The following is a 26,790-nucleotide window of genomic DNA, read 5'->3' as shown; positions in this document are numbered from 1 at the left end:
AGTTGGGAGGTCATGTTGCAACTGTACAGGATATTGGTTAGGCCACTGTTGGGATACTTTGTGCAGTTCTGGTCTCCATGCTATAGGAAGGATGATGTGAAACTTGAAAGGCTTCAAAAAAGATATACAATGATGTTTCCAGGGTTGGAGGGTTGAGTTACAGGGAGAGGTTTAATATACTGGGGTTATTTTCCCTGGAGCGGTGGAGGCTGAGGGGTGACCTTACAGAGGTTTATAAAATCATGAGGGGCATAGATAGGGTAAATAGACAAGGTGTTTCCCCAGGTGGGGGAGTCCAAAACTAGAGGGTATAGGTGTAGGGTGAGAGGGGAAAAATTTAATAGGGACTTAAGGGGCAACGTTATTACTGCAGAGGGTGGTGCGTGTATGGAATGAGCTGCCAGAGGAAGTGGTGGTGGTGGATGGGGGTGGGGGTGGTGGAGGGTGCTGGTATAATTACAACATTTACAAAGTATCTGGCTGAGTATATGAGTAGGAAGGGTTAAGAGGAATATGGGCCAAATGCTGGCAGATGGGACTAGATTTTTCACGATTTCTGTTTGGGATAGATGAGTTGGATGGAAAGGTCTGTTTACACACTGTATATCTCTATGACTGTCAGAACACTTTGGGGTCCAGGGATTGAGCAAGGCTATGAAGAAAGGGTTAGTTTCTTATCTCTTCCTTTGACACACAGGTTATTCCAGTCTCTGGTATGAGTCCCTAAATGTAGTTACGTAAAGGGACTGATTCAAATGATCATACCCCACACTGCAGACCAAATTATTAGAAAATAATTTATTCACTCTCCTTCATTCTGTTATTACAGTTAAATCATTCGATGTACAAATCGACTTCAATCTTTTCAGTCCTTTCTCCGAAAATTGATTGTGTAACAACCTGAAAAATAAATCACAATAAGTACCAATAAGCAGCAGCTTTTGAGATTGATGATGGGTAACAATATCACGTACTTTTAAGAGTTTGTTTTTATTGCACTTTTAAAAGATATTGCATTTAACTATGACAGACAGACACCACTGGCCAGTATACAGCAATTAAAATTTCCTAATTGTGATGTAGAATCATACAGCACAGAAACTAATCCACGCTGAACTGATATCCCAATCTGACCTGGTTCCATTTTGCAGGGTGACTATTTGTGAGAGAGTTCCAGGGGACTGACCACCTGCCAGCGAAGGAGCAGAAATTAATTTTAAGCCAATATGCTCTGTGTCTTGGTGCAAAACTGTTAGAGTTGGCAGAGATGTCTGAGAAAATTATCTAGGCCTGTATGTTAGGCCTCAAAAACACCTGTTGTCCTTCAGTAACTGTCGTCAGAGGTGGTACATTTCCTAAAAATCATCTTGTCTGTGTTTGTTCTGCAAATCAATGCAAATAAGTTACAGAAGGAGACCATAGAAGGAGAACATTTAAATAACAAACTCATTTGATTTCTTTCATTTGTGTGCTATTCAGAATGAAGTGGGACAGTGTATGAATAGATTTATCTGTCTGCCTGTTAGCATGATCACCATTGAGATCATCGTTGCTGATGTCCAGCTTTAACAGCACAGTCTTTTCACAGAGAGCAGAGATTAGGTTTTCCAATGAGATTGTTGGATTTTAAACTGCATTGACTCTATTTTATATATATGTCTAATGTGTGTCTGTGTGTGGGTGTGTAGAGGTAACAGAACACACCTACAGAAAGGCAAAGGTCACAAGAAATGCCAACTTGCAGACAGTCACATTGAAATTCCAAGTTAATTGTAACAGTTATTTTATGTGCAGTCCTTATATCTAAATTATTCCAGAACAATATAAATGGAAGAATAATGTTTGCTGATAATTATTAACATGGAATTTAAAATTTGTGTGGATAAGTAACTTCTGTTGTTTGGTATTTTAAACATCATTACTTACGACAATGTCTGTATTTTGCAATGTTCCTTCTTCAGAATGGCACAGAGATATTCCGCTCCTAAATCACTCAGTTTATTCATGTTGAGACTAATAAAGAATAAAAAAAGATATCACAGGGAGAAATGAGTAAGATTGGAAATGTTTATTGGTCTGTTTTGTTCCTGATGGTCTGGACAAACATGACATAAAGACATATTATGCAATTGACATTTTGTTGTCTGGCTTGTATCTAGTTGTTTTGATATGAGTACATTACAGACCCTCAAAGACCACAGATTGTTAATCTGAGTGTAATTCAACACGTCTGGAGCTAGAACTTGCCATATTTTATAATAAATGAGATGCATAATGAGTTACAAAATAAGACAGCTGAACGAATTTATTGACATTGAAACCTCAGAAGAATCTTCAAAACTGATGGGAAAGTAAGAGAGAATAGCAGGCGATCCTGATTTGTTGCTTATGGTATTAGGCATTTTATTAGGAATCCTGATTCTCTGCAAACGTGTTAATTACCAAAAGTTTAGTGTTCAGGAAGAAAGAATTCTAGGAAGCAATTTCTACTAGTTGCAAATTCTAAAAGTAGAGACATAGTCTGAGAATTAGGGCCAGACCATTCAGGCGAGATGTTAGGAAACACTTTTACACACAAAGGGTGGTAGATGTTGGGAACTCTCTTCCACAAAAAGCAGCAGATGTTACATCAGTTTCTTTTTTTAAATCTGAAATTGATCAATTTTTGTTGAGCAATTATATTATCGATTAAGGGCCAAGGTAGGTGTATGGAGTTAGGCCGGCCACAGATCAACCATTGAATGGCCCAGGTCTGTTCCTATGACTGTTCAAACGTGACCAAAGCAATCAGTGTCTATTCATGCCATTGGATACTATTTTCTAATCATGAAGTTTGTGGAGTAAACTATGTCACAAATAACCCTCAAACTATTCTCATCCCATTTCCAGGAAAATGGCCATAACATTGTACACCTTGACATCACTTCCGTACATCTTCCAAATACTGTTTATTTTCAGCCTCTTGAACTCTTAAATATGATTCGTGTGTCTGAGGGAAGACTATTTCAGTAACTACATTAACGAATCAGATGGTATTTTAAGGGTGTCTCAGATTCGGATGTGGTAGTGTTAAAATCTGTTTATTGACGGACACTCGCACGAGGTGCTGTTATACTGATGGTTTGTTTCTGTGTACTGCTTTCATGCTATCATGTTTCCATGAATGGTATGACAAAACCCTCTCCTTGATTAATCTAACAGAGGCCATTTATAGCTATTACCCCAGAGACTGCTCCAACACATGATAATTTAATTAAACAAATGTGTTGCATTACCTGAGTATTTCACATTTATGCAGCACTTGTTCGAGCTGGTGGATGCCCTCATCATCTATATCACAACTGTCTAGATCCAGCTTCTCAATCTCCTGAACTATCATTAATGTTTTAGATAGAATCATACAGTCAAACGTTTTAAGAGGGCACTTTGTGAATCTTATTGTCTTCATTGGAGTTAAGACATCTTCCATCAGTGCTGCATCTCCAAATTCAAGAAGACAGTACAATATTTCGAGCAGTTTTCTTTGATTTCTGTCACTTTCCAAGTTCTGCACACAACTGTTGAATTTTTCTTTCAGCCAGTCTGATACATTTGAGGCTGTTTCAGAAGGTTGTTCGTCCCAATAAAACCCAATCTGTTCAATTAAATTTGGTGATGACAGTCCAATGAAAAAACGCGAAACAAACTTAAATCTGTCGTCATTGCAGTTGTACCACTCAGTAAGTGTTTTTTTCACTTGGTCTACTGTTGTACTTTGACTTTTAAAAAGTGCAGCTACAAAATCCTTCAAAATGGCGTGAGTGAACACGTAGCCAACATCATTATTGTCTTGAATTTCCATCATAAACGCAGAGATCCAATTAGAAAAGGGGAGCTTGTGCTGTTTGAATTGGCCTACTTTAAACACAATGGTTTTGTTGCAAACTCCCCAGTAGGCTAAACTACCCAATCTCAGAAGCATAAAATGAGTAATGACATCCTCATAATAACATTTCCTCAAAGGACAAGTGACAAAAGTGAGGAGCATCCTTGTATTAGTTGTGGCTACTGGCATCGGGGCTCTTTGATTCTGCTGTACTTCCAGCATCGAACACAGAACAGAACAAAAGCGAGGATTATGGCACATTGTGTAAAACATCTCATCATGCTCAATATAATTTAGAACATCCAAAGCAAACTGTTCAGCTGCAAGGCAGCATTGAAAATATTGTTTCATTGTGTCTGCACTGAACCCCAGGATATCAAGAGCTCGATTTGATCCAACGTTTGCAAAAGTCTGTAGTTTCCATGGGGAACTTGTCGCCAACACTGAGCAGCCTTTCAGCAATCGCCCTTTTAAAAGACAACACACAATGTGGGATATATTACAGAAATGTTCAGGCCCTAAATATTGATATTCATGATCATTGTCACTTGCCAAATTGGTGAAATCGGTGGTCTGGAAAAGATCCAAGTCATCGAATATGAACAATATTTTCTCTGGTTCTTTCCACAAAAGTTCTAAGCAGTTTTCAAAACGAGGAAAGAAATATAGTATCAGTTCGTTTAAGCATGTTTCACCATCTATAGAATTCAATTGCTGAACTTCAAATGGAAAGATGGCATGAATTTCTTGGTACATTTTGCCTGCTGCCCAACCATGTATTATTTTCCGTATTGTGGTACTTTTTCCAAAACCTGAGGGTCCAATGATGAGAGTTGTCCTAGAGACTACTGTCTGATTGCAATGTTTTCTCAATAAACAATCTAACGGTATTTCTTCCGGATGATTTTGCTCAGTTTTCCTCCAGAATTCTTCACCTGCCATACTCCTTATCTTCAGTGCATGGTCTATTTGTTCCTGCTCATCCAATGAAGCAATAATTGTTACTTTGGTGTATCTTTCACTCAGTGGACATCTCCAAATTCTTCTGTTCTCTCCTGTGATTGTTATGTTCTCGTTCATTTTGTGAAGGTAAAGTCTGTGCTGCTGTTTTATATCTTTAATTAAAATATTCAACAAGTTTACCATTACCATTCATATGAGCATTATTTAACAGAGCAATACTATGAACGAAATGCCAACTAATAAACTACAGAAATGTCATACATAAAGAGACACACTGCAATTACTTTTGTACCTATATTTGTTATTGTGAAACTAGTGTTGCATTGACCATATGATTTATTCCAGTTGTGTCATAGAAGCCTGGTGAAACGTAATGTAGTAGTAATCTTACTGGGCTAATAACCCAGAACCCCAGTCAGTAATTGCTGGGCTTATCCTTACAAACATTTTTTGAAACAAGTCTGTAAAGTCTATGATTGTCCAGTCTTCTGGTACTTGCTACAGCTCAACGAAGACTGAAAAAAATATGGCCAGTGCCGTATTTTCACTCTCATTTCCATGCCTTGGATGCATTTCACCAGGTCGTGGTGCCTTGTGAACTTTAACAATAACTAGTACGTTCAACCCTCTTTCCTCATCAAATTTAAATACCTCCCGTGACAACGTTTCTCGTCTTCATCACCTTCCTTAGAAATTCTGCAGAAGTTATGAATAGGCGAATTTTCTATTATATGCTCTTTCTCCCAGTTAGTTATTTCCCTTCGGCTAACTAACTTGGCAATGTATTTATTCCCAAAGATTTTAACATTCTGCAAATCCTCTCATCATAAACTATCCATGCTATGTTCGCACCCTGAGTTGGTTTTACATCAAGAATTATCTGCATCTGAATATTTATTTAATGCAATACAAAGCCAGTTTGTACATCTCTCTGCAAGGGAAAGAAAAATACCGCTTCATAGAATAAAACAGCCATGGACGACTAAGAAGAAAGGGGACCACCTAAAACTAAGAGAAATGGCTTCCAAAAATGCAAAAAAAAAAAAAAAAAAGCATAGATCCTGCCAAATTGGACATATGCAAAGACCAGCAAATGACCACGAAGCATTTTTCAAGAGTTGCTAAAAGGGATTATGAAAGGAAGCTTTCCAGGGATATCAAAATGATTAAGAAATTGTGATACACTGGAAGGCGGGTAGTCAGGAGCAGTATTGGTCAACTGAAGACTGGACGTGGGAATATTCTCAGTTTACAGGTGAAGAGGAGGATAACTTGTTGGAAGCCCTGCGGAAATTAATTGTGTATCAGGAACAGGGACTCAAAAAAAAACTAATATAAAACATATGTAATGAGGAAATTAATAGAATTAAAGAATCACAAATTGTCAGGACCTGGCGGTTTATGTCCGACGATGTTAGAGAAAATAGGGGAGTACGTTGTAAACACTCTAACTATAAACTTTCAGAATTCCCTTGATGTGGAAAACAGTCCTCTGGACTGGAAAATTGTACATGTCACTGTATTTGTCAAGAAGAGTGAAAGAGGAAAAAACAGGGAATTACAGAGCAGTTAACCTAAAATCTGTGGTGTGGAAAATGTCAGAGTCTATTTTAAATGATGCAGGAATGGAACACCACAAAATTTTCTGTTAATCAGGGATTGCCAGCATGGATCCATGACTGGTAGGACATAGATCATTTAACTTTTCTTTTGGCAATAATTTTTATTTAATTCAAAATATACTTCATTTATTAAAATATCATTATATACATATGTAGTAACTAAAGCAGTTCAGTTCTGCAAATAGCACATGGAGAAACAAACAAGCATTGGAGTTTGCCTCTATCCAACAACAAAGGGATTTCTTTCTTCAACAAGACTATACTTGCATACATTCGAGCCACCAGGGACGGTCAGATAACTGAACAGACCCCATAAACGTCGGCTAAAGCACCTCAGACCGTGGCCTTTCCCTATTGCACCTAGATGGCAGCTTCCCCAAGGCTTAGTGCATCCCTCAGTTATGTAGCCCTGGACTTTGAAATGTGACAGTCTGCAACACTCAGTCAGGGCCAACTTCTTGCTCCAGAAGACAAACAAGCTTCGAGCAAACCAAAAAGCATCTTTCACCAAGTTGATGGTCCTCCAGGTAAAGTCGATGTTTGTCTCAGAATGCATCCATTTTTTTTCACAGGAAATACTGAGACAAAGTATTCAACAGGCCAGCCATAGTCATTGACAATGTCCCCCCTTTCAGTCTTCAATGGGCCAATATTGTTCCTGACCTTGCTTTATGTAACAATGACACTTCACATTCATTTTGATCTCCCTGGAAAGTTTCATTTTATCAAGCTTTTTAGTAGCTCTTATCAGCTGCTTCGGGGCTGTTTTCTGGTAATTGTATCTTCTCCCAGTCATTGCAACCTGGGCTTTTTTTTTGCATGTGCAGCTTACATTTAAAATTGATGGCTCATCAGATATTTTTCTTTCCTGTATTGATTCTCTGATTAGTAAGTGAAGAACGAACTCGAAGGAATTGAATTGCAAACTATATAACTTCATGCAGTTATTGCTTATACTTATCGAAAATTAGTCATCGCATGACAATTCATTTAGTTTAATGTATTAAAGCATTCAGGTTTCAATGGTTTCTGGAGCATTTGTAAGCAATAGAAACAGCAATTATTTTTATTTTGCCTCATACTTCCAACACACTAACCACACTACATATTTGAGAAAATAATCCGCTGACTGCCATTTTATTTTAAAACATTCTATTGAGTGTTGATTTTTTTTTGCATGTCAAGAAAATGTTCAGCAATTTCTATTTTGACACTTACCTTCCAGAATACTTTTTACGCCTGTATTCAATTCACTCAAAGGCATTTCAGTTCTTACTTCAGAAGCTGTTAACATACATGAATGCAAAATTACTTTCAGTCTGAATAATTGCACAAACCATAAATCTACAACATCAAAGATAAATCACATTCTCAACAGGTTCAATGGCTGTTCCGAGGTTCCAACACGCAACTGAGTCAGGGAACATCAGTCTGCATTTTGGCTGCCACACTTGTATTTCTTCTTGTTCTCACAGGACTGTAAACTCTATTCGTGAAATATGAAACTTTGAAAAAGTGCTTATATAGTATAAACATGGGAAATTGGTTACGGTACTGAACTTTATTTTATCCTGAGCTCATTTCAGGTTTGAAAGTGAGGGATGAACTCAAAGGAATTGAATGGCAGACTATGTTCCTGGAATTATGAATATATATTGAAAATTAATGACCAGGTGTAAATAGATCAAGTTAACAATTTGTAACAAATTTCTTGTTTCAATTATTCACTGAAGCAATTGTAAACAATAAGCCCTCCTATGACCTTTTACTTTTGCCTTACGATTTGAACGCACTCATAACATTGTATTTTTGAACAACGTTCTCTGCTGACTATTCTTTTTGTCTTAAAAACAATCTTCATATTCAGTAAAAGAGGTTGATTTTTCTGAATGCTGAGAAGGTGCTTAGTATTTTATAAACTTACTTTTCAGAGTATTTTCTATGCATGTATTCGAATCACTCAAAGATTACTCATTTCTTACTTTGTCCACAATATCTGTTACCTTGATACTTTTGCACACACTATATTTATTTATCAAATTCATCGTTCAGCACTAAAAAGTGAACATGTAACTAAATAAAGACTGTCTTATCTGTTTGCATACATAACATTCTGCTGCTTTAAAATATAGATGTAGACACCCTGTTTCATACAGTCGAATCTTTGCATACTGCGGTGAATAAAATACATCGATGCATCTGTACTTTTTAGAATTATGACATGACCCTGCGCACATTTTGTTTTTGGCTTCCGATATCAAAGTCATGTCTGCCGGAAATATTAACTCTGACTCCTCTCCACAAATGCTGCCAGACCTTCTGAGCATTGCTAGAAATTTCTATTTTATTTCTTCAAATCTTCTCCCTGACTTAGTGACCACCTGATCCATCTAATCAAATGAAAGCGTGACATAAGCAGTTAGCTCAGGTGGATTGGTGACCAGTTAGTGATGCCACATGAAATTCTTCCAGTAACTCAGGTTACCATTGCAGGGCTCTCTTTCTAAACTGAAAAAAACTGAGGCAAAGTAATTTCAACAAGTCTTCCTTTCCACCACAGTCATTGTAAATAACGTACATCCAGTCTTCAATGAACAATCATTGTTCCTCACCTTGGTTTATGTAACTATAAAATTTCTCATTATTTTCATGTCCCTGGCAATATCCCTTTCATAATCTCTTTTAGCAGCTCCTATAAACTAATTCGTGGCTGTTTGCTGAACTTTTCATCTTTTCCCAGTCATCAGGATCTATGATATTTTTGCATATGTAGAATAAACATTTGGACATGATTTATGTCATGACATTTTTTCCTTCTCTCATTCTTTCGTTAGAAAATGAAAATAAACTAAAAGGAATTGAATTACAAACTATATACGTTCCTGCAGTCATTGCTCACGTTTATCCAAAATTAGTCATCCTACCTCAGTAGATTTAGTTAATAGTACCTTTAGTTAACAATATCGTAAAAGTTTCAATAGTTTCTGAAATATTTGTAAGCAATATATTCAGCCAGTATTTTTATTTTGCCTTACAATCCAATTAACCTTTTGCAGAAAATAATGTGCTGACAGATGTCTTAGTATTTTTTTTAAGAAATCCTCTGATTGGAGTCTTTTTTTTTTGGAATATTGAGAAGATGTTCAGCAATTTATATACCTTCCAGACTACTTTTTACGCCAGTATTCAGATCACTCAAAGGTGTTTCAGTTCTTACCTCGAATCCTGTTAACATATATGTTTGCAAAATTACTTACAGTCTGAAGAATTGCACAAATCATAAAATTGCAGCTTCAAAGCTAAATGACATTCTCAACAGGCTCAATGGCCTAAACCTGTTCCTAGGTTCCAGCACTCAACTGAGACAGGGAGTGTCAGTCTGCATGTTGGCTACCACACTTGTATTTCTTCTCCTCAAAGGACTGTGAATTGCATTTGTGATGTATGAAACTTTGAAATGAAGTACTAATGCAGTATAAAAATGTGAAATTGCTTGCCGTTCTGAACTTTATTTATCCTGAATTCATTCTCTAGTTTGAAGGGGAAGAATGAACTCAAAGGAATTGAATTGCAGACTATTCATATTATTGCAACTATGAATATGTTCATTGAAAACTATGACCACAAATCAGTGGATCTAGTTAACCGTTTGTTACAAACGTATTATTTTAATTCTTTATTGAAGCATTTGTAAACAATAGGCCCAGCTCGTAATTCTTCCTTTTTCCTTATGATTCAAGCACGCCCGTCACATTGGTTTTTTGAACAACACTCTGTGCTGACTGTTTTTCTTAAAAAAGGGTTATTCAGAAAAAGGGTTTATTTTTTTCTGAACCTTGAGAAGGTATTAAGTAATTTGTTATTATATACCTAATTTTCAGATTATCTTCTATCTATGTATTCAAATCACACAAAGGTGATTTATTTCTTTTTTTTCTGCAATAATTGGTGCCGTGAAAGTTTTTCACACATTGTATTTAGATGTCATTTCATCGTCCAGAATTAAAAGATGAACATCTCACTTAATAAATACTGTCAAATCTATTTGCATGCATAATATTCTGCTGCCTATAAAATAAACATGTATTCACCCTGTTTCATACATCCGCATCATTTCACATTGCTGAGATAAGAACACAATGGTTCATCGTTACTTTTTAGAATTCTAACATGACCATGCACTCCTTTTATTCTATGCTTAAGTTATCAATGTCCTGTGTTTGTTCAGTTTTGAGGAAGGGTCAGTCAACAGGAAACGTTAACTCTGATTTCTCTCCACAGATGCTATGAGACCTCCTGAGCTTTGCTAGCAATTTCTGATTTATTTCATCAAATCTTATCCATGACTTTGTGACGACATGATCTATCAATCAACTGGATGTGTGATGTAAATTGACAGCTCAAGTGGCTTGGCAACCAATTCTTCAACCAACTCAGCCTACCATTGAAAGGCTCTCTTTCTCAGACTCTCATTTTGCTTGAGATATAACGATCCTCTGGTCAGACTACGACCAGGCAATGCTCTCAACTGAAAGAGCAGGACTGTGGCTATTTTATCTTACCCACAGATTTCTTGGTCTCTGTAAAACTGTCAAAATCCAGTCACTTATTGATAATACCACCATCCTTCAAGGCATCCCTTATAGATGATCTCACACCATTCAGGCTATGCTACATTTGGCACTGTTCCATTGAAAAAAAAAGTATCGTTAGTTTATACCGAGTGAGAATTTTTTTTTTTTGTCTGGTTGAGCCACTTCAATTTTCAACACAATTTTCAAATTACTCAATTCAGTCCAGCACTTTCGACATTACGTAGACAACTTAAAAATAATGGGAATAAAAACTGACTGCCATGGAACCCAACAGTAAGTTGTATTTTGTGAAATAAACAGTCAATATTTGTTATACTTCCTCTCCTGTCAGTGAGATAATTTTTGATCTTTTCTGTCACGTTGTTTATATCCTCTGTATTTGACATTTGACGACCTGATGCTGGATCAGACCAAAACAAAGCTTTACTCAAATTTATATGCAATGTATAAAATGAAGTATCGTCAATGAGCCTTTCTCACATGGCGTTAGAAACGGAAATAAACTGATACTTCCGTCCAACTTGTTTCACAAATTAAACCAATCCTATTTGCCTGCGTTTGACCCAAAACTCTCTGAACATTCCCTGTTCATACACCTCTCCAAATGTGTTGTTAAATTCTGCAATTGTGCCTACTTCTACAGTTTGGCCAATCTTTGACTTTATAATGATAAAAGGTGGGAAGGAGATCATTAATATTTCACAAAATAGCACTTTCAACTGTGAATACTGAGGCAACGTATTTTAAACAGATCTGTTTATTATTTTTTTCTGAGCATTGAGAAGTCATTTAATAATTTATAATTGTACATTTACCTTTTAGATGATTTTCTAAGTATGTATTCGAATCGCTCATACATGATTCATTTCTTACTTTTTCCACAATATCCGGTGCCTTGATAGTTTTGCAAATACTGGATTCATTATCAATTCATCGTCCAGTATTATAAAGGGAACATCTCACTGAAAAAGGACTGTTCTATCTGTTGGCATGCATAATATTCTGCTGACTGTAAAATATACATTTACTCACCCTGTCTCATACAGTCCTTCCTTCAAAATTGCGGAAAATAGAACACATGACCTTGCACCTCTTTTGGTCTTTGCTTCAGATATCAAAGTCATGCACTCGTTCAGTTCTGAGAAAGGACCACTCAACCTGAAACTATAGCTCTGATTACTATCTAGAAATGCAGCCTGACCTGCTAAGCTTTTCCAGCAATTTCTGTTCTCGTTTTTCATTTTTTCTCCATGAATTTCTGACCACCTGATATATCTATCAAATCAATGTGCAATATAACGAGTTACCTCAGGTGAATTGGTGACCAGTTAATGATTCTACTATTCAATTCTTCCACCAGTGCAGAATATGTCAGAGTCATGGAGTCATACAGCACAGAAACAGATACTTCCATCCAACTTGTTTCACAAATTAAATCAGTCCTATTCGCATGCGTTTGACCCAAAACCCTCTGAACATTTCCCATTCATACACCTCTCCAAATGTGTTTTAAATTTTGTAATGTGCCTGCTTCTGTAGTTTGATCTGTCTTTGACTTAATAATGATAAAACGTGGGAAGGAGATCATTAATATTTCACAAATTGACACTTTCGACTATGAATAGTTAGGCAAAGTAATTTCCACAGGTCTGCATTTTCCCCATAGACATCGAAAATGCCTCACTTTCAGGCTTTAATGAGTCATCATTGCTTCTGACCTTGCTTGATATAACTTTAAAACTTCTTATCAATTTGATATCCCTGGCAAGTTTCCTTTCATAATCCCCCTTAACAGCTCTTATAAGCTATTTTGTGACTGTTTGCTGGTCGTTGTATCTTTTACCAATCATCAGCATCTATGCGATCTTTGCATATGTAACCTAAACGTATGAAATTGATTTCCTCTTTTGAAATTCTATTTTCTGCTCTCATTCTCTGGTTAGAAAGTGGTGAATGAGCTCAAAGGAATTGAATTACAGACTAGATATCTCCCTGCAGTCATCACTCACATTTCTCCAAAATTAGTCATCCCACCTCAATAGATTTAGTGAACCATATCTTAAAAGGTTTTGGTTTCAAATGTTTCTGAAACACTTGTAAGGATCAAATTCTGTAATTATGTATATTTTGCCTCACAATTCCAGCACACCAACAACGTTTTTTTCTTTCGCAGAAAGTAACGTGCTGAACGTTATTCTGTTTAAAATAAATACTCTAATTGGAGTCTCTGTTTTTTGGAATGTGTAGAAGATGTTCAGCAATTTATATTTTGACACCTATCTTCCAGACTACTTTTCATGCCTGTATTCAAATCACTCAAACGTGTTTCAGTTCTTGCTTCGAAATCTGTTTGGAAAATTGCTTTTAGTCTGAAGAATTGCACAAATAATAAGATTACAACTTCAAAACTAAATCACATTCACAACAGCCTCAATGGTTTACTTCTATTCCTGGGTTCCAACACTCAACTGAGTCAGGGAAAATCAGGTTGCATTTTTGAAGCTACACTTGTATTTCTTCTTGTCCTCACAGGATTGTATTTATAAACGATTAATTCAGCAATTATTCTTATTTTGCCTGACAATTTCAGCAAACCAATCACATTATATTTTTGTACAAACTAACGTTCTGACTTTCATCTCTATTTTTAAAATGGTCTCGGATTTGAGTCCATTTTTTTGGAATGTCACGAAGATGCTCAGCAATTTATATTTCTACAGTTACCTTCCAGGCTATTTTTTACACCTGTATCGAATCACTCAATGCTGTTTCAGTTGCTACTTCGAAAGCTGTTAACATACATGTTTGCAAAATTACTTGCAGTCTGAAGAATTGTACATAACATAAAATTGCAACGTCAAAGTTAAATCACATTCTCAGCAGGCTCAATAGCGTACCGCTGTTCCTGTGTTTCAAATCTAAACTGAGTTAAGGAGAATCAGTCTGTATTTTGGCTGCCACATTTGTATTTCTTCTTGTCCTCACAGGATTGGGAATTCTGCTTGTGAAATATAAAACTTTTGAAAAAGTTCTTATGTGGTATAAACATGTAAACATGTATACCAACATATGAAGTTGACTGCCATTCTGAAATTCATTTTGTCCTGAATTCATTCTCAGATTTGAAAGTGAAGAATGAACTCAATGGAATTTAATTGCTGACTGTTTATCTTCCTGCGATTATGTACACATTTTTCTTGAAAATTAATGATCGTTTATCAATAGATTTAGTTTGCAAGTTGTTGCAGATTTCTGATTTCAATGTCTAACTTAAGTATTTGTAAGCACTGATTCCAGCTATTAATTTTTCCTTTCGCCCAACGATTCGAGCACACTCATCACATTATATTTTTTGCCAAAATCTGTGACGACTGTTGTTTTTGTTTTGAAAAAAATTCCACATTCAGTGAAAGATTTTACTATTTCTGAGCGTTGAGAAGTAATTTCATAATTTATAATTTTACACTTACCTTTTAGATGATTTTCTAAGTATGTTTTCGAAACACTCATATCTGATTCATTTCTTACTTTTTCCACAATATCCGGCGCCTTGATAGTTTTGCAAACACTGAATTCATTATCAATTCATCGTCCAGTACTATAAAGTGAACATCTCACTGAACAAGTACTGTTCTATCTGTTGGTATGCATAATATTCTGCTGCCTATAAGATATACATGTATTCACCCTGTCTCATACAGTCCTTCCTTCAACATTGCGGAAAATAGAACACATGACCCTACATCCCTTTTGGTCTTTGCAAAGTCATTTGCTTGTTCAGTTCTGAGGAAGGATCCCTCAACCTGAAATGTTAGCTCTGATAACTGTCTAGAAATGCAGCCAGACCTGCTAAGCTTTTCCAGCAATTTCTGTTTTTGTTTCTGATTTCTTTTTCTCCATGAAATTGTGACCAACTGGCCTATCTATCAAATTAATATGTGATATAACGAGTTACCTCAGGTGGATTGGTGACCAGTTATTGATACTAACATTCAATTCTTCCACCAGCACAGATTACAATTGCAGGGCTCACTTTCTCAAACTCTCCTCTTGTCTAAGGTGTAATTACCCTCTGGTCACACTACCACCAGTCAATGTTCCCAATTGTGACAGCAGGACAGTGATGATGTTACCTTTACACTGAGATTGATCGGTCCCTTTAAAACTTTCAAATCCTTTCATTTATTGATCATTCCACTCCCACTACCCTTCAAACGTTCCCTCAATGTATTATCTCAAACTGTATAGATAGCTTAAAATAATGCGAATAAAAACTGATTACCATGGAACCCAAAATTAAGTAGCATTTAGCGAAATACTGATGCTACTTTTCATTTCTTGTCATTTTGATATCTGCGGCACATTTCCTTTCACAATACTCTTTACTAGCTCTTATATAAGCTACTTTATGCCTTTTTACTGGTCTTTGTATCTTTTCCCAATCATGAGGATTTTTTTTTTTTTTTTGCACATTTAGCCTGGACATACGAAATTGATTTTCACTATGACTTTTTTCTTTCCTGCTCTCATTCTCTGGTGAGAAAGTGAAGAATAAACTCCAAGGAATTGAATTACAGACTATATGTGGCCCAGCAGTCATTGGTCACGTGTATCCAAAAATTAGTCATCCCACCACAAGGATTTTGTCAACATTGTCTTAAAAGTTTCTACTTTCAATGGTTTCCGAAAAATTTGTCGGCAATAAGTTCAGAAAGTTTGTATTTTGTCTACAGTTGAAGTGAACTAATCACAATATTTTTTTTTTTGCAGAAAGTAGCGTGCTGACTGTCATCTTTGTTTCGAAAAATACTCTAATTGGAGACTTTTTTGGAATGTCGAAAGATGTTCAGCAATTTATATTTTGACACTTACCTTCTGGATTATTTTTTACGTCTGTATTCAAGACACTCAAAGCTGTTTCAGTTCTTATTTCGGAAGCTGTTAACATATATGTTTGTAAAATTACTTTCAGTCTGATGAATTGCCAAAATCGTAAAATTACAACTTCAAAGTGAAGTCACACTGATCTACTTTCCCACGAGCATAGAATGTAAATTATTCGCAAAAAAAAAAGTAAGCAACTCTTCGTTGCCTTTATGTGTAACTTTAATGAGAAAAAAAAATCACTGGATTTGTCATGAGGCAAAAATAGATACCTTCTGTCAAACAGAAGAGCAATGGAGGGTTCCAGAATAATTCTCCCACATATACTCAAAATGGACCAACTTTTACCTTCCAGTTCATTATGGAAAGGCTGCTTAAGATTGTAAACAGATTAATAAAAGGTAATGCTGCTGTTATTTCACTGTTTGTACCTTCAGCATCATTTCTTAACGAGGATTGTTCGAAAGACCCTTCTTCAGAAACTTTTCTGTGATTTTCTTTTTGCTTTGCATAGTGAGGAAAATTAAAGAGAATATTTCCTTGTATGGAAGGTATGATGATAACAATCAAGAAAATGATGTTTGTTATATTCTTTCCTGCAGTAGCTTCATGTCCTGTTAAAAAATGGGACATTCTTCTATCAGTCACCATTCATCTTGTTAATTTTAATTTCGCAATTAATTCAGACTGATTCATCTATTTTTTTTCCCCAGACAATGAGCAAGCTCAGATTCCAGGTTTGATCTAATGCGTCAGAATCACGTTTCTTCTCTTATACACAATCACTGATGAATTGGCAGGAATAAGTTCCTTTACATTTCAGAACAGCATTTGCAGAAAGAAACCTGTAAAATTGAGAAAACCATGGAGTTCATAGAAACAGCCATACACATAGAGACTGTTCTCATATATCTTCACCATGTAAAGTTCCTAACTAAAGGACAACATGCAGGTGTAGAGAGAGGCACAAACGTTTTTACTTTTGATGAAGAAAAGATGTTAAATATGTGTATGTAAAATGTAATAACAAATCCCAAAATTGCATGAAATTTTCAAGGAAATTTTAATCTAGTTGACATCCCATATACTTTAGAATTGAATTATATAACGCGAATTTCAGATGTGAGAAACGTTTATGTGAATGTTAGTTTCTATAAGCAAAAGCATACAGGATGAAGAGATGTGTTTCACAAATTAGCTTAAAGGTAGAATGAACGATAAAAAGATGTTCCTTATCATTGGAGTCACCCTCATGATTTTGAATTCTTGCAGTATTGTGTAACTTGGGAGATATCTCATTTAGGTCTTTTTTCAAAAGAGTGATTTTACCTTTCTCATCGTTTGCGGTTGCAACATCCATTTCTGTTCCGAGACCTAACAATATTGCAAACGTGAAGTGGAGGAGAGCTGTAATTTGCCGCTTCATTCTTTTGATCGCTGTAAATTATAGAGCACGACATGAACATTTGCATTCAAATAGTTATAAGTTCAGCATTTTCCAAATGTTACCGCTGCATGAAATTACATTTATTTCATTTCTCGCTCAATGTCAGTTTACATTTTAAAACCGCTGGCTTCTTAGCATCGATTTTTTCCATCTGTCAGATTAAAATCAAGACAGGACTTTTCAAAAAGACCATAGCTGACATTATTGTTTTCTCAAACTCCATTTTCCAAATCGCTTGACTAGTTTTCTGTTCAGATAAGTGAACACAGCAAAACCTTGAACGGATTCCATCACAGAAGATCCACTTTACGCTGAGAAAGAAAATTCCATATTCTTAAAGAAAACGTTACACCACATCGTTGTGTTTATCTCAACTCCAGCTTCCCTAAAGAGTTTAAACGTCTCATTATCATTCACCTAGTCTATTCCCTGCAGAATCATGTAATTTTGGTAAGACTGAGGGTGGAACCTCCCAACATTCAATGGATGCGACTCAATATTCTCAAACATTTCTCATGGGATTAAGGGGCAGCAAAACCCACATCCCCCAAATGTGTGTAATATTGACAGCAGAAGGGAATCAAGCCATAATTACGCGTGAGCGTGTGTATCAATTATCAGCATCTCGGCTTTTTTTTTGTATATGCAGCCTGAACGTTTCAAATTGACTGGCATTCCTACATTTTTCATTCCTGCTCCCATTCCCTGGTTAGAGTGAAGAAAGAAATCCAAGGAATTGAGTTACAAACTCTACATGTCCCTGCAGTCATTGCTCACATTTATCCAAAATTAGTCATAACACATCAACAGATTTCATTAATAATTTCTTAAAAACTTCTACTTTCAATAGTTTCTGAAACAATGGTAAGCAATTAATCCAGCGACTATTTTTCTTGTGCATCACAATGCCAGCGCATTCATGGCATTTTTGTTTGCAAAGCGTCATGTGCTAACTGTCGTCATTTTTTTAAAAAATCTAATCAGCATCTAAGTTTCTTTTTGAACGGTGAAAAGATGTTCAGCAATTTACATTTTAACACTTAGCCGTCAGAATATCTTTCTCGCCTGTATTCGAATCACTCAAAGGCGTTTCAGTTCTTACTTCATAAGCTGCTAACAAAAATGTTTGCAAAATGTCTTTTAGTCTGAAGAATTGCACAAATCATAAAAGTACAACTTCAAAGTTAAAACATGCTCTGCTTCTTTTTCATTGATATAGAATAGAAAGAATTCACTAAACAAAACTAGTCAACACTGACTTGTCTTTATACGTAACTTTAAAAGAAAACAAAAATCTCACTGGGTGCCTCATTTGTTATGAGACAAAAGTCGATACCTTCTGAAAAATGAAAGAGCAAAGGAGAGTTTGGGAATAATTGTACGACATGTACTCAAAATTGACCAACTTTAAGGTGTCAAATCATTACCTAACAGCTGCTTATGACTGTAAACAGGTTGAGTAAGGGGAATGCTGCTCTTATTTCACTGTTTGTCCCTTCAGGATTATTACCTTGCGACGAACGTTGGAATGGCTGATTTTCAGAAGTTGGTCTGTGATTTTTATTTGACTTTAAATAGTAACGAATGCAAATTAATAAAATTATTATGGCAGCAATGAATAAAGTGATGTTTCCTTCATCCTTTCCTACAGTAGCTTCATGTCCTGTAAAAAAATGGAACATGCTTCGATCAGTTGTCATCCATGTAGTTTATTTAATTTTGCATTTATTTCAGACTCGTTCTTTTTTGTTTTTCTTTTTGGTCAGTGTTTTGACCAAGCTCAGAGTCTTGATTTTAGTTAGTGGCTCAGAGTCACTTTCCAGCTGATGTACACACTCATGCATGGATTACGAGGCATAGGTTCCTTTTCATTTCAGACCAGAATTTGTAGGAAGCAAACCTGTAATATTGAGAAAACCATGACATTCGTAGAAACACCCATACGCATGGACGGTGCTCATTTGCTTTCACCACATAAATTTCCCAAACAAAATCACACGCATGCAGAGAGAGGCACCTACCTTCTTACTGATGAAGATCATGCATCGTTAAACACTTGTACAGAAATTTAACATCAAAGCAAAAAATAAATGAGATTTTCAAGGAAATTTTAATCTGGTTTACATCCCACATATTTTAAAATTGAATTAGATAACGAGAAACTCAGAAATGGAGATTTTCGCTTGTATATTAGTTTCTGCAAACAAATGCATACAGGATGAAAATATATGCTTTAAAAATTAGTTTAAAGATAGAATCTTTGATTAAGAAATGGGATTACATAGCATTGCAATCACCTTCATGATTCTGAACATCTGCAGTTCTGGATGGTTTGAAATCTATCCCATCTACATCTTCATCTTTTTCATTGCATGAAGTCCCAGGATCTGTTGTTCCTATGCACGAATGTATTACACACGTGAGCCAGAAGAAAGCTCCAATTTCCCTCTTCATTCTTTTGATTACTGTAAACTATAAAACGAGACTTCAATGTTGGTATTCAAATATTAATATACCGAGCATTTCCCAAATGTTACTGGTGCATCAATTGTGTTCCAAATTAATGGTCCATTAATTTCATTTCTCCCACAACATCAGTCTAAATCCTGTTCCCATTAATCTCACAGCATTGGTTTTTCCATCTGTCATATCAAGATCAAGAGAGGGTTATTCAGAAAGGCCATAGCTGACATTATTATTTTATCAAGCTTCATTTCCCAAATTATTTGACTAGTTTTCTGTTCAGATACATAAACACTGCAAAGCCTTGAACATATTCCAAGACCCAGCATCCGTAGTCTTGAAAAATACCTCTTCCAATTTTATACCGTATCTTTGAGTTTATCACAACTTCAGCTACCCAAAGAGTTTAAACATCTTATTGTCATTCACCCTATCTATTCCCTTCAATATCGCATCTTTTGTTTTCACTGTAAGTGAAACCTCCCAACATTCAAAAAATGTGGTTCAATATTCTCAAACATTGCCTGAGGGATTAACAGCCAGCAAAACCCACAAATGTGTGTAATATTTACAGTCCCCAATAGTGCGTGCGTGAGACAGAGAGAGAGATAGATTATGTGTGTGTGTGCATGTGTGTCTGCAGATGGTAGTGGCAAGGGGTGAAAGCTAGGCATGATGAATAATTGCATGTTTATTTTTGATTAAAGTTTCAATGCACAATAGCCCGCCAATGTGGTAATGTCGGAGCCACATACCACTGACAGTAAACTGTATGGTGTTGTTAGATTTACTGCTCATGCTAGGTGTGGATAGTAACTCATATCGTTTCAGAATTGCGTCAGCCTGTTTGTGTAATGGTATAAAATAAGTACTTTCTTACCATTGTATTTGTAGAGAGTTCAAACTTCGGAGTGAGTCCTGGACACCCTCCCCTGTATCTACACTTGAACAAAGTTCTCAAGCGCTGCTTTACTTCGCTGACTCCGAGTCTCTGACTGTCTTTACAGAGGTCACTTTTATAAGGGTATGATCGCCCTGCACCCTTTTCCAGCGGACCATGGAGAACATTTTACAACAGCTACACCAGATCGGTATTTACCTGGATGACGTGCTAATAACCAGGAAGACCAATAAAAAGCATTTGAAGAACTTAGACATCGAGACCAAACCTTTTTCCCCCAAATTACTGTACACCTTAGAAGAGGGAACAATGTGTGTTTCAGGCACCCCAAATGACATTCTTGGGCTACAAGGTTTACAAAACCGGGTTGGAAGAGAAACGTGCCCTGGCTCTCGTAAGTGTACGGGAGCTTCGGTCGTTCCGTGGGTGAGTGAATTATTTTCGAAAATTCACACCATAATCTTGAATCTATCTTGCCCCCTCTTCACCTGTTATTGGGTTATATCATCAATGCACTTTCTTGTAAAATAAATTTCAATAATTCTCGTTTCAAGTGTACGATAAACACCTGAGCCTGCCAAATTTTGAGAATGGCAGCATTAATAATTGTTGCTGCCTCCACAACGTATATTTAAACAAAGTAACTCGGCTGAACACAATCCAGGACTTACCTTATGTTGAAGTTTCTGATTTCTTCTAAAATATCCCCTCTCATAATTACCCTTGGCTTAAACAGCGTTTGTAACAGTGTGGTCACAAAGACGACCTTCAACCTGATCAGTTAAAGACTCTACAACACCCGCTTCCTGATTCTGAGATTTATCTGGATCTTACACACCTCAATATAACACAAATTAAGCATTGGTTCTATGGAACAGAAGTACATTATGAAAATCACTGGCACCATTTCAATCATCTCAATTTCCAACACAGCAAACAGCGCAGAGAAAATTACCTAGATCGCTGTGATGCAGGAATCAGGCTACTTTGTATCTAGTACTGAGCAATAAGATACACTTAATAAATGATTGTGCCGTGAAACAGCCCCGAATGCAGTGACTGTAAAATGGTTCAAATTTAGCATTCAGGTCCAGAGCGGGAAATGAGGTTTAGAAATAACGATGCTAATCTTTATCGAGTGTAATTACAAAGGAACAATGATAAGGTGGATTGGGAAAGGAATTTAGCACAAAAGACAGTGAGAACCAATAGTAGATGTTTTACAGTTAATTACACTAATATAACCCAATGAGGGTTCTAACTAACTAGATAAGTTAAGGATACCATCACATTTTTAAAAATTGTACGAATAGCAAACCGGGATTTGCATTAGTGTTAAAAAATCAACAAAAGACTACAAAACAGTGATAAAGAGGAAGACAGGAAGCCTGGTGGGTAACAAAGGAGCAAAAGTAGGCCATTCAGCCCTTCGAGCCTGCACTGTCTTTAAGTAGGACAGCAACAGATCACTAGTTGATAGAGTTCACAGAATTGTGCAGCATGGAAACAAACCCTTTCGCCAAATTCGTCCATGCCAAACAAGTTTCCCAAATTGAACAAGTCACATTTCCCTGCTTTTGGTTCACAAATCCTCCAAATCTTTCCTATTCATGTACCTGTCCAAGTGTCTTTAAAATTACGTAGTTGTACCAGACACCCCCATATCCTCTGCAGCTCGTTCCATATCCGCCCCACCCTCTTTGTGAATCAAAGAATCCTTGCAGTGGGGGAGCTGGCCTTTTGGTCCCTCAAGTCCACAACAATCCTCCGATTAACGTTCCCATCCCCTATCCCTGTAAACCTGCATTTCCCATGGCTAATCCACCCTATCTGCATATCCCTGGAGAGTATGAGCAATTTAGCATGGTCAATTCACCCAACGTGCATACCTTTGGACTGTGGGAGGGAACCAGAGCACCTGGAGGAAATCCACTGGGAGAATGCAATAACTCCACACAGACAGTTCATGGTTCATAGAATCCCTACAGCGTGGAAACAGGCTCTTCGGCCCAAGACCGACCCTCATAGCATTCCACCCAGACCCATTCCCCCCTATAACCCACTCCTCCCTGAACATCATGGGCAATTTAGCATGGCCAATTCACCTAGCCTGCACATCTTTGAACTGTGGGAGGAAACTAAAGCACACGGAGGAAACCCACACAGACACGGGGAGAATGTGCAAACTCCGCACAGACAGTCGCCTGAGAATCGAACCCTGGACCCAGGACCCTGGTGCTGTAAGGCAGCAGTGCTAACCACTGAGCCGCTATCACGCCCATCAGGTCTCTTTTGAATCTTTCCCTTCCCACCTTATATCTATATTCCATAGTTTTGGACTCCCCTACCCTGAGAAAAATACTTTGTCCATTCACCTTATCTGTGCCCCTCATGATTTGTTGAGGTTGTACAGGACATTGGTGAGTCCTCTTCTGCAGCACCTTTGCAGCTCTGTATGCCCTGTCGCAGGAAGAATAATCTCTCTTGGACTTACTTAATGACATAGGTTCTACAGACTTCTGGAAGAGAGAATTTTAAAGGTTCGCCACCCTCTAAGTGTGCTCACCTCAATGATAAATCGCTTGCGTTTCATTGTGATACTCTGTCCCCAGTTGTGGACCACAAAGACTGGTGAAACATACTTTCCACACTCTTTATACCATTCCCAACTTGAGATCGCCTCACATTCTTCTGAACATCCCAAACAATAGAGACTCCGTCTCCTCGATCACACATAATATGATCGTGCCACCATCCCAGGAATCTGTACGGTTCACCTCACTCCCACTGTGGCAAGTGTGTTCTTTTCAAGATAAGGGGAGTAGCACTGCACATAGTACTCCTGATGTGGCCTCAACAGTGTTTTATACAATTGAAGCACAATTTCTTTGCTACAGTTCTCAAATCTTTTTGCAAGAAAGGAGAACCTAATTTTGCCTTTCTAATTCATTGCTCAACCTGGCAAACCAGCTTCCTGTGTGTTACAAACAAGGACACTTTAGGACATCTACATTTTCTAATCTGTCATCATTTCATAAATACTCCACTCATTCATTTTTCCCAACCAAAGTGGATAACATCTCAGTTTATCCACGTTATAGTCCATCTACCGCCTCTTGCTCACTCTCTAATCTCGAGTTGACGGATTCTATTGTAAGTTTGGTCAAGTTTTCATGGTGGGAGTACCACTTTCCAGAGTCGATGGTCAATGTGAGTACTTGCTGCCATCTTAACAAGGACTGTACGGCTCTCCACACCGACCAATACTGTCGATAATGTATCGTTGGCAGCTAAACTGTTGAGGGCTGGGTCAACTCGATTTCATCTTCTTGATTCTCTACACTCAACAAATTCCACTGTTATCTTGCACAGCCTGGAAATTAGACAGCTCGTCCTATTGTGGTGCTACCCTAACTACATTTGCTGATGGGTGCTGAGTTCCCTCCAATAGCTCTCAGCCCTTCCTCCAGCTGGTTAACAACACAGAAAAATACGGAGTGAGGTTTGGTCAGGTAATCAGAAAAGATTTCCTTGCCCATGAGATTTCATAGGTCTCCGAGTCCACAAAGTGGATTCGCTGGGCACCTGATTCCTGATTGCACAGTGGGTTGGCATCACCTCTGGAGGGTAAATCCTGTCACTGGGCGTAAACATACCCAGGAATGGTGGGTTCTGCTAAGAAGGCTGTCAGATAGGATTCAGATTTAATGGGTGTAGCAGGCTATTCAGTAATGAGTCTGGGAGATGAAGGATTATCGGTGTAGATCCGGGTGCCTCGGTTGATGACAATTGATCCATTGAGTTTAATTATTTTTATTGGACTTTGTAGACGTTTGACACAACAGCTGCAGTCTCATCATTTTTGTTGCTAGTTATATGTAGGCAACAAGTAAGGCTTGCAGATGTACTCCATTAAGGGACATTATTGAGATAGTTTTACAAAATTCAACAATGCTCATTATTATCCACATTTGTTTTAAAAAAAGGTTAATGAGAATTTATTTATTTCGTTTTTTTTATTATCGAGTAATTTGGAACCTTGTTGCCAGAAGATTTGAGTGGAGGCCCAGAATGCTATTTCCTCCACACAACTCTCTTAAACTGCCTGCATGTGCACATGGTACACAGTCTGTCTGCCATTGTGCAGTTACGTTGTTTCAGAGAACATGGGTATAACATTCTTCGCCCTAACTCATACTGCTTTGTCAATATGTAACAAATGTGATCCTTCATTAGGATTTCTGTAATCCTGGTTATCAAAAAACAACTTTAGGTACTGGAAGCCAAGGGCCATCTCGACTCTGACAAATGTAATTGGATTCCATTGCCTTTCCGTTTGCATAGCATTAACATTAAAAAACAACATCTTCGCCTTTTTATGTGGCATCTTCATAGCTTGACTACTTGCTGGATGGCTGCAACTTATTTTTTTTTCTGCTTGTTTAACTCATTTTTCTCAACAACCTGTTCATAGATGGCATTACACACCTCCGTAGCATGTAAGAATTGAACCCAGTCCAACTAGTCGTAGGGTAGGAACACTATCACTGATAACCAAGGTCCCCTTTCTTTGCAACTTATATGCACCAATTGATAATCAGAATATGCTGATTGGGAAGTCCTCGCTTCATTCCATTGAACGAAATGTAAGATTACCAGTCAGCACACATAAAAAAAAAAGTAATGCTTAATTCCTTCAAAATCCCAATGTGAAGGTTTCATTCTAACATCTGACCTGATGTTTGGATCATCGTTTTGACTGATAAATGTTACTGCTGCAATGTGATTCTTGTTTCATGAATTCAAATCTTTTCTATGATTAACGTCTCACATTATCAGGAGCAACAACGTTCATCTCTTTACAATGCATACTTCGAGTAAAGCTTAATCATTAAATAGCATAAAAGTCAGCAATATGGTTATAAAGATGACCTTCAGCCAGGCGAGCCCAAGTGCTCCCTTCTGTAATTTCCTGACTATGAGCTCGACTTAAACACATTGTACCATTTGGGCTTGAAATCTTTTGGTCTAGTGTTGGTAACTTAACCGAAACAAAAGCCAAAATGTCCAAATGCCATTTTTCTACTTCCATTTGCCATTGGGCGCAAGGCAAATTGTTATGTGCCTGCAAGCAGCACTAATCTTTAATCCTGAATTTTAGGATACTGATAACTGTATGTATATTTATGAACAGATTGTCAAAGAGCACAGATAGCAAGGGGCAAAGATCACTTGTAGTTTAAAAACATTTAGCTTAACTGAAGCAGTAAAGAAGAGAAAAGTACACATGAAACTAGTGAAATTAATATGTTCGTTGATTAGAATGACTTTACTTTTAGATAATTCTATTTCTTTTAATTCGCTTTCAATCGTCTGAATATATTACTCATTGGACCATGAGGGAACAAGCACATCAATGCCTGATAGACCCAAATTCCCTTAACAAATTTATCTTGATCAATCTGTCATGTTATTCTGCTTTTTGTTCTTTTTTCCCGTATGTGCATTTGTGTGTGTGTGTGTGTGTTAAAGATTTTATTTTAGAAGCAGGATGATAAGTTCTGCTGGTTTCTATTCTCCCCGTACCACATGTTTTTGCTTGACCAAGAAGTGAAATTACTCAGGTGTATTTACTTCATGATCTCTGTGATAATCACTGCTTCAAATATCACGACGATGTTGTTCTATTTTTCGGAAATGGATAAAAGTGATGTAGTTCAGCCTTTTCTCGAAGCATGGCTTGTAAGTTGTATCTGTCAGAGAATGAGTAACAGAAAGGACCCTCAGGGATTTATTTATGAACTGGGTTTTTCCACAGGGGAAAATAAGTGATAAGCAGCTATTTAATTATTCATTCAGTTTAAAACCTTTTGGATTCAGTCTGAAAGAAACCTCTTTGAAGTCAGACCAAATATAGCCTCTGTGGAAACACGGCAGCTGTTCAGAGCAGTAGGAACTGCAGATGCTGGAGAATCCGAGACAACAAGGTGCAGGGCTGGATGAACACAGCAGGCCAAGCAGCATCATAGGAGCAGAAAGGCTGACGTTTC

General features: G+C 37.2%; 1 protein-coding gene across 1 annotated transcript in view; it reads right to left on the bottom strand.

Annotated features, from left to right (window-relative positions):
• Positions 1–783: 783 nt before the first annotated feature.
• LOC109935089 (NACHT, LRR and PYD domains-containing protein 12-like) overlaps positions 784–26,790 on the bottom strand; it is a 27,270-nt gene continuing 1,263 nt past the window's right edge. Inside the window, exons 2-10 of the mRNA XM_048620801.1 lie at positions 19,674–19,848; positions 18,887–19,039; positions 17,259–17,366; positions 16,361–16,543; positions 15,918–15,983; positions 7,669–7,734; positions 3,276–4,980; positions 1,927–2,013; positions 784–900 (exon numbers count right to left, since the gene is read on the bottom strand). Of these exons, the coding sequence (XP_048476758.1) occupies positions 813–900; positions 1,927–2,013; positions 3,276–4,980; positions 7,669–7,734; positions 15,918–15,983; positions 16,361–16,543; positions 17,259–17,366; positions 18,887–19,039; positions 19,674–19,848 (2,631 nt within the window). The 3' untranslated portion in view covers positions 784–812. The remainder of the gene's footprint in view (positions 901–1,926; positions 2,014–3,275; positions 4,981–7,668; positions 7,735–15,917; positions 15,984–16,360; positions 16,544–17,258; positions 17,367–18,886; positions 19,040–19,673; positions 19,849–26,790) is intronic.

This window comes from Rhincodon typus, chromosome 48, assembly GCF_021869965.1.
Source record: "Rhincodon typus isolate 14 chromosome 48, sRhiTyp1.1, whole genome shotgun sequence".
NCBI lineage: Eukaryota > Metazoa > Chordata > Chondrichthyes > Orectolobiformes > Rhincodontidae > Rhincodon > Rhincodon typus.
The sequence above is the reverse complement of the archived record's forward strand: the minus strand, read 5'-3'. Positions and strand labels throughout refer to the sequence as shown.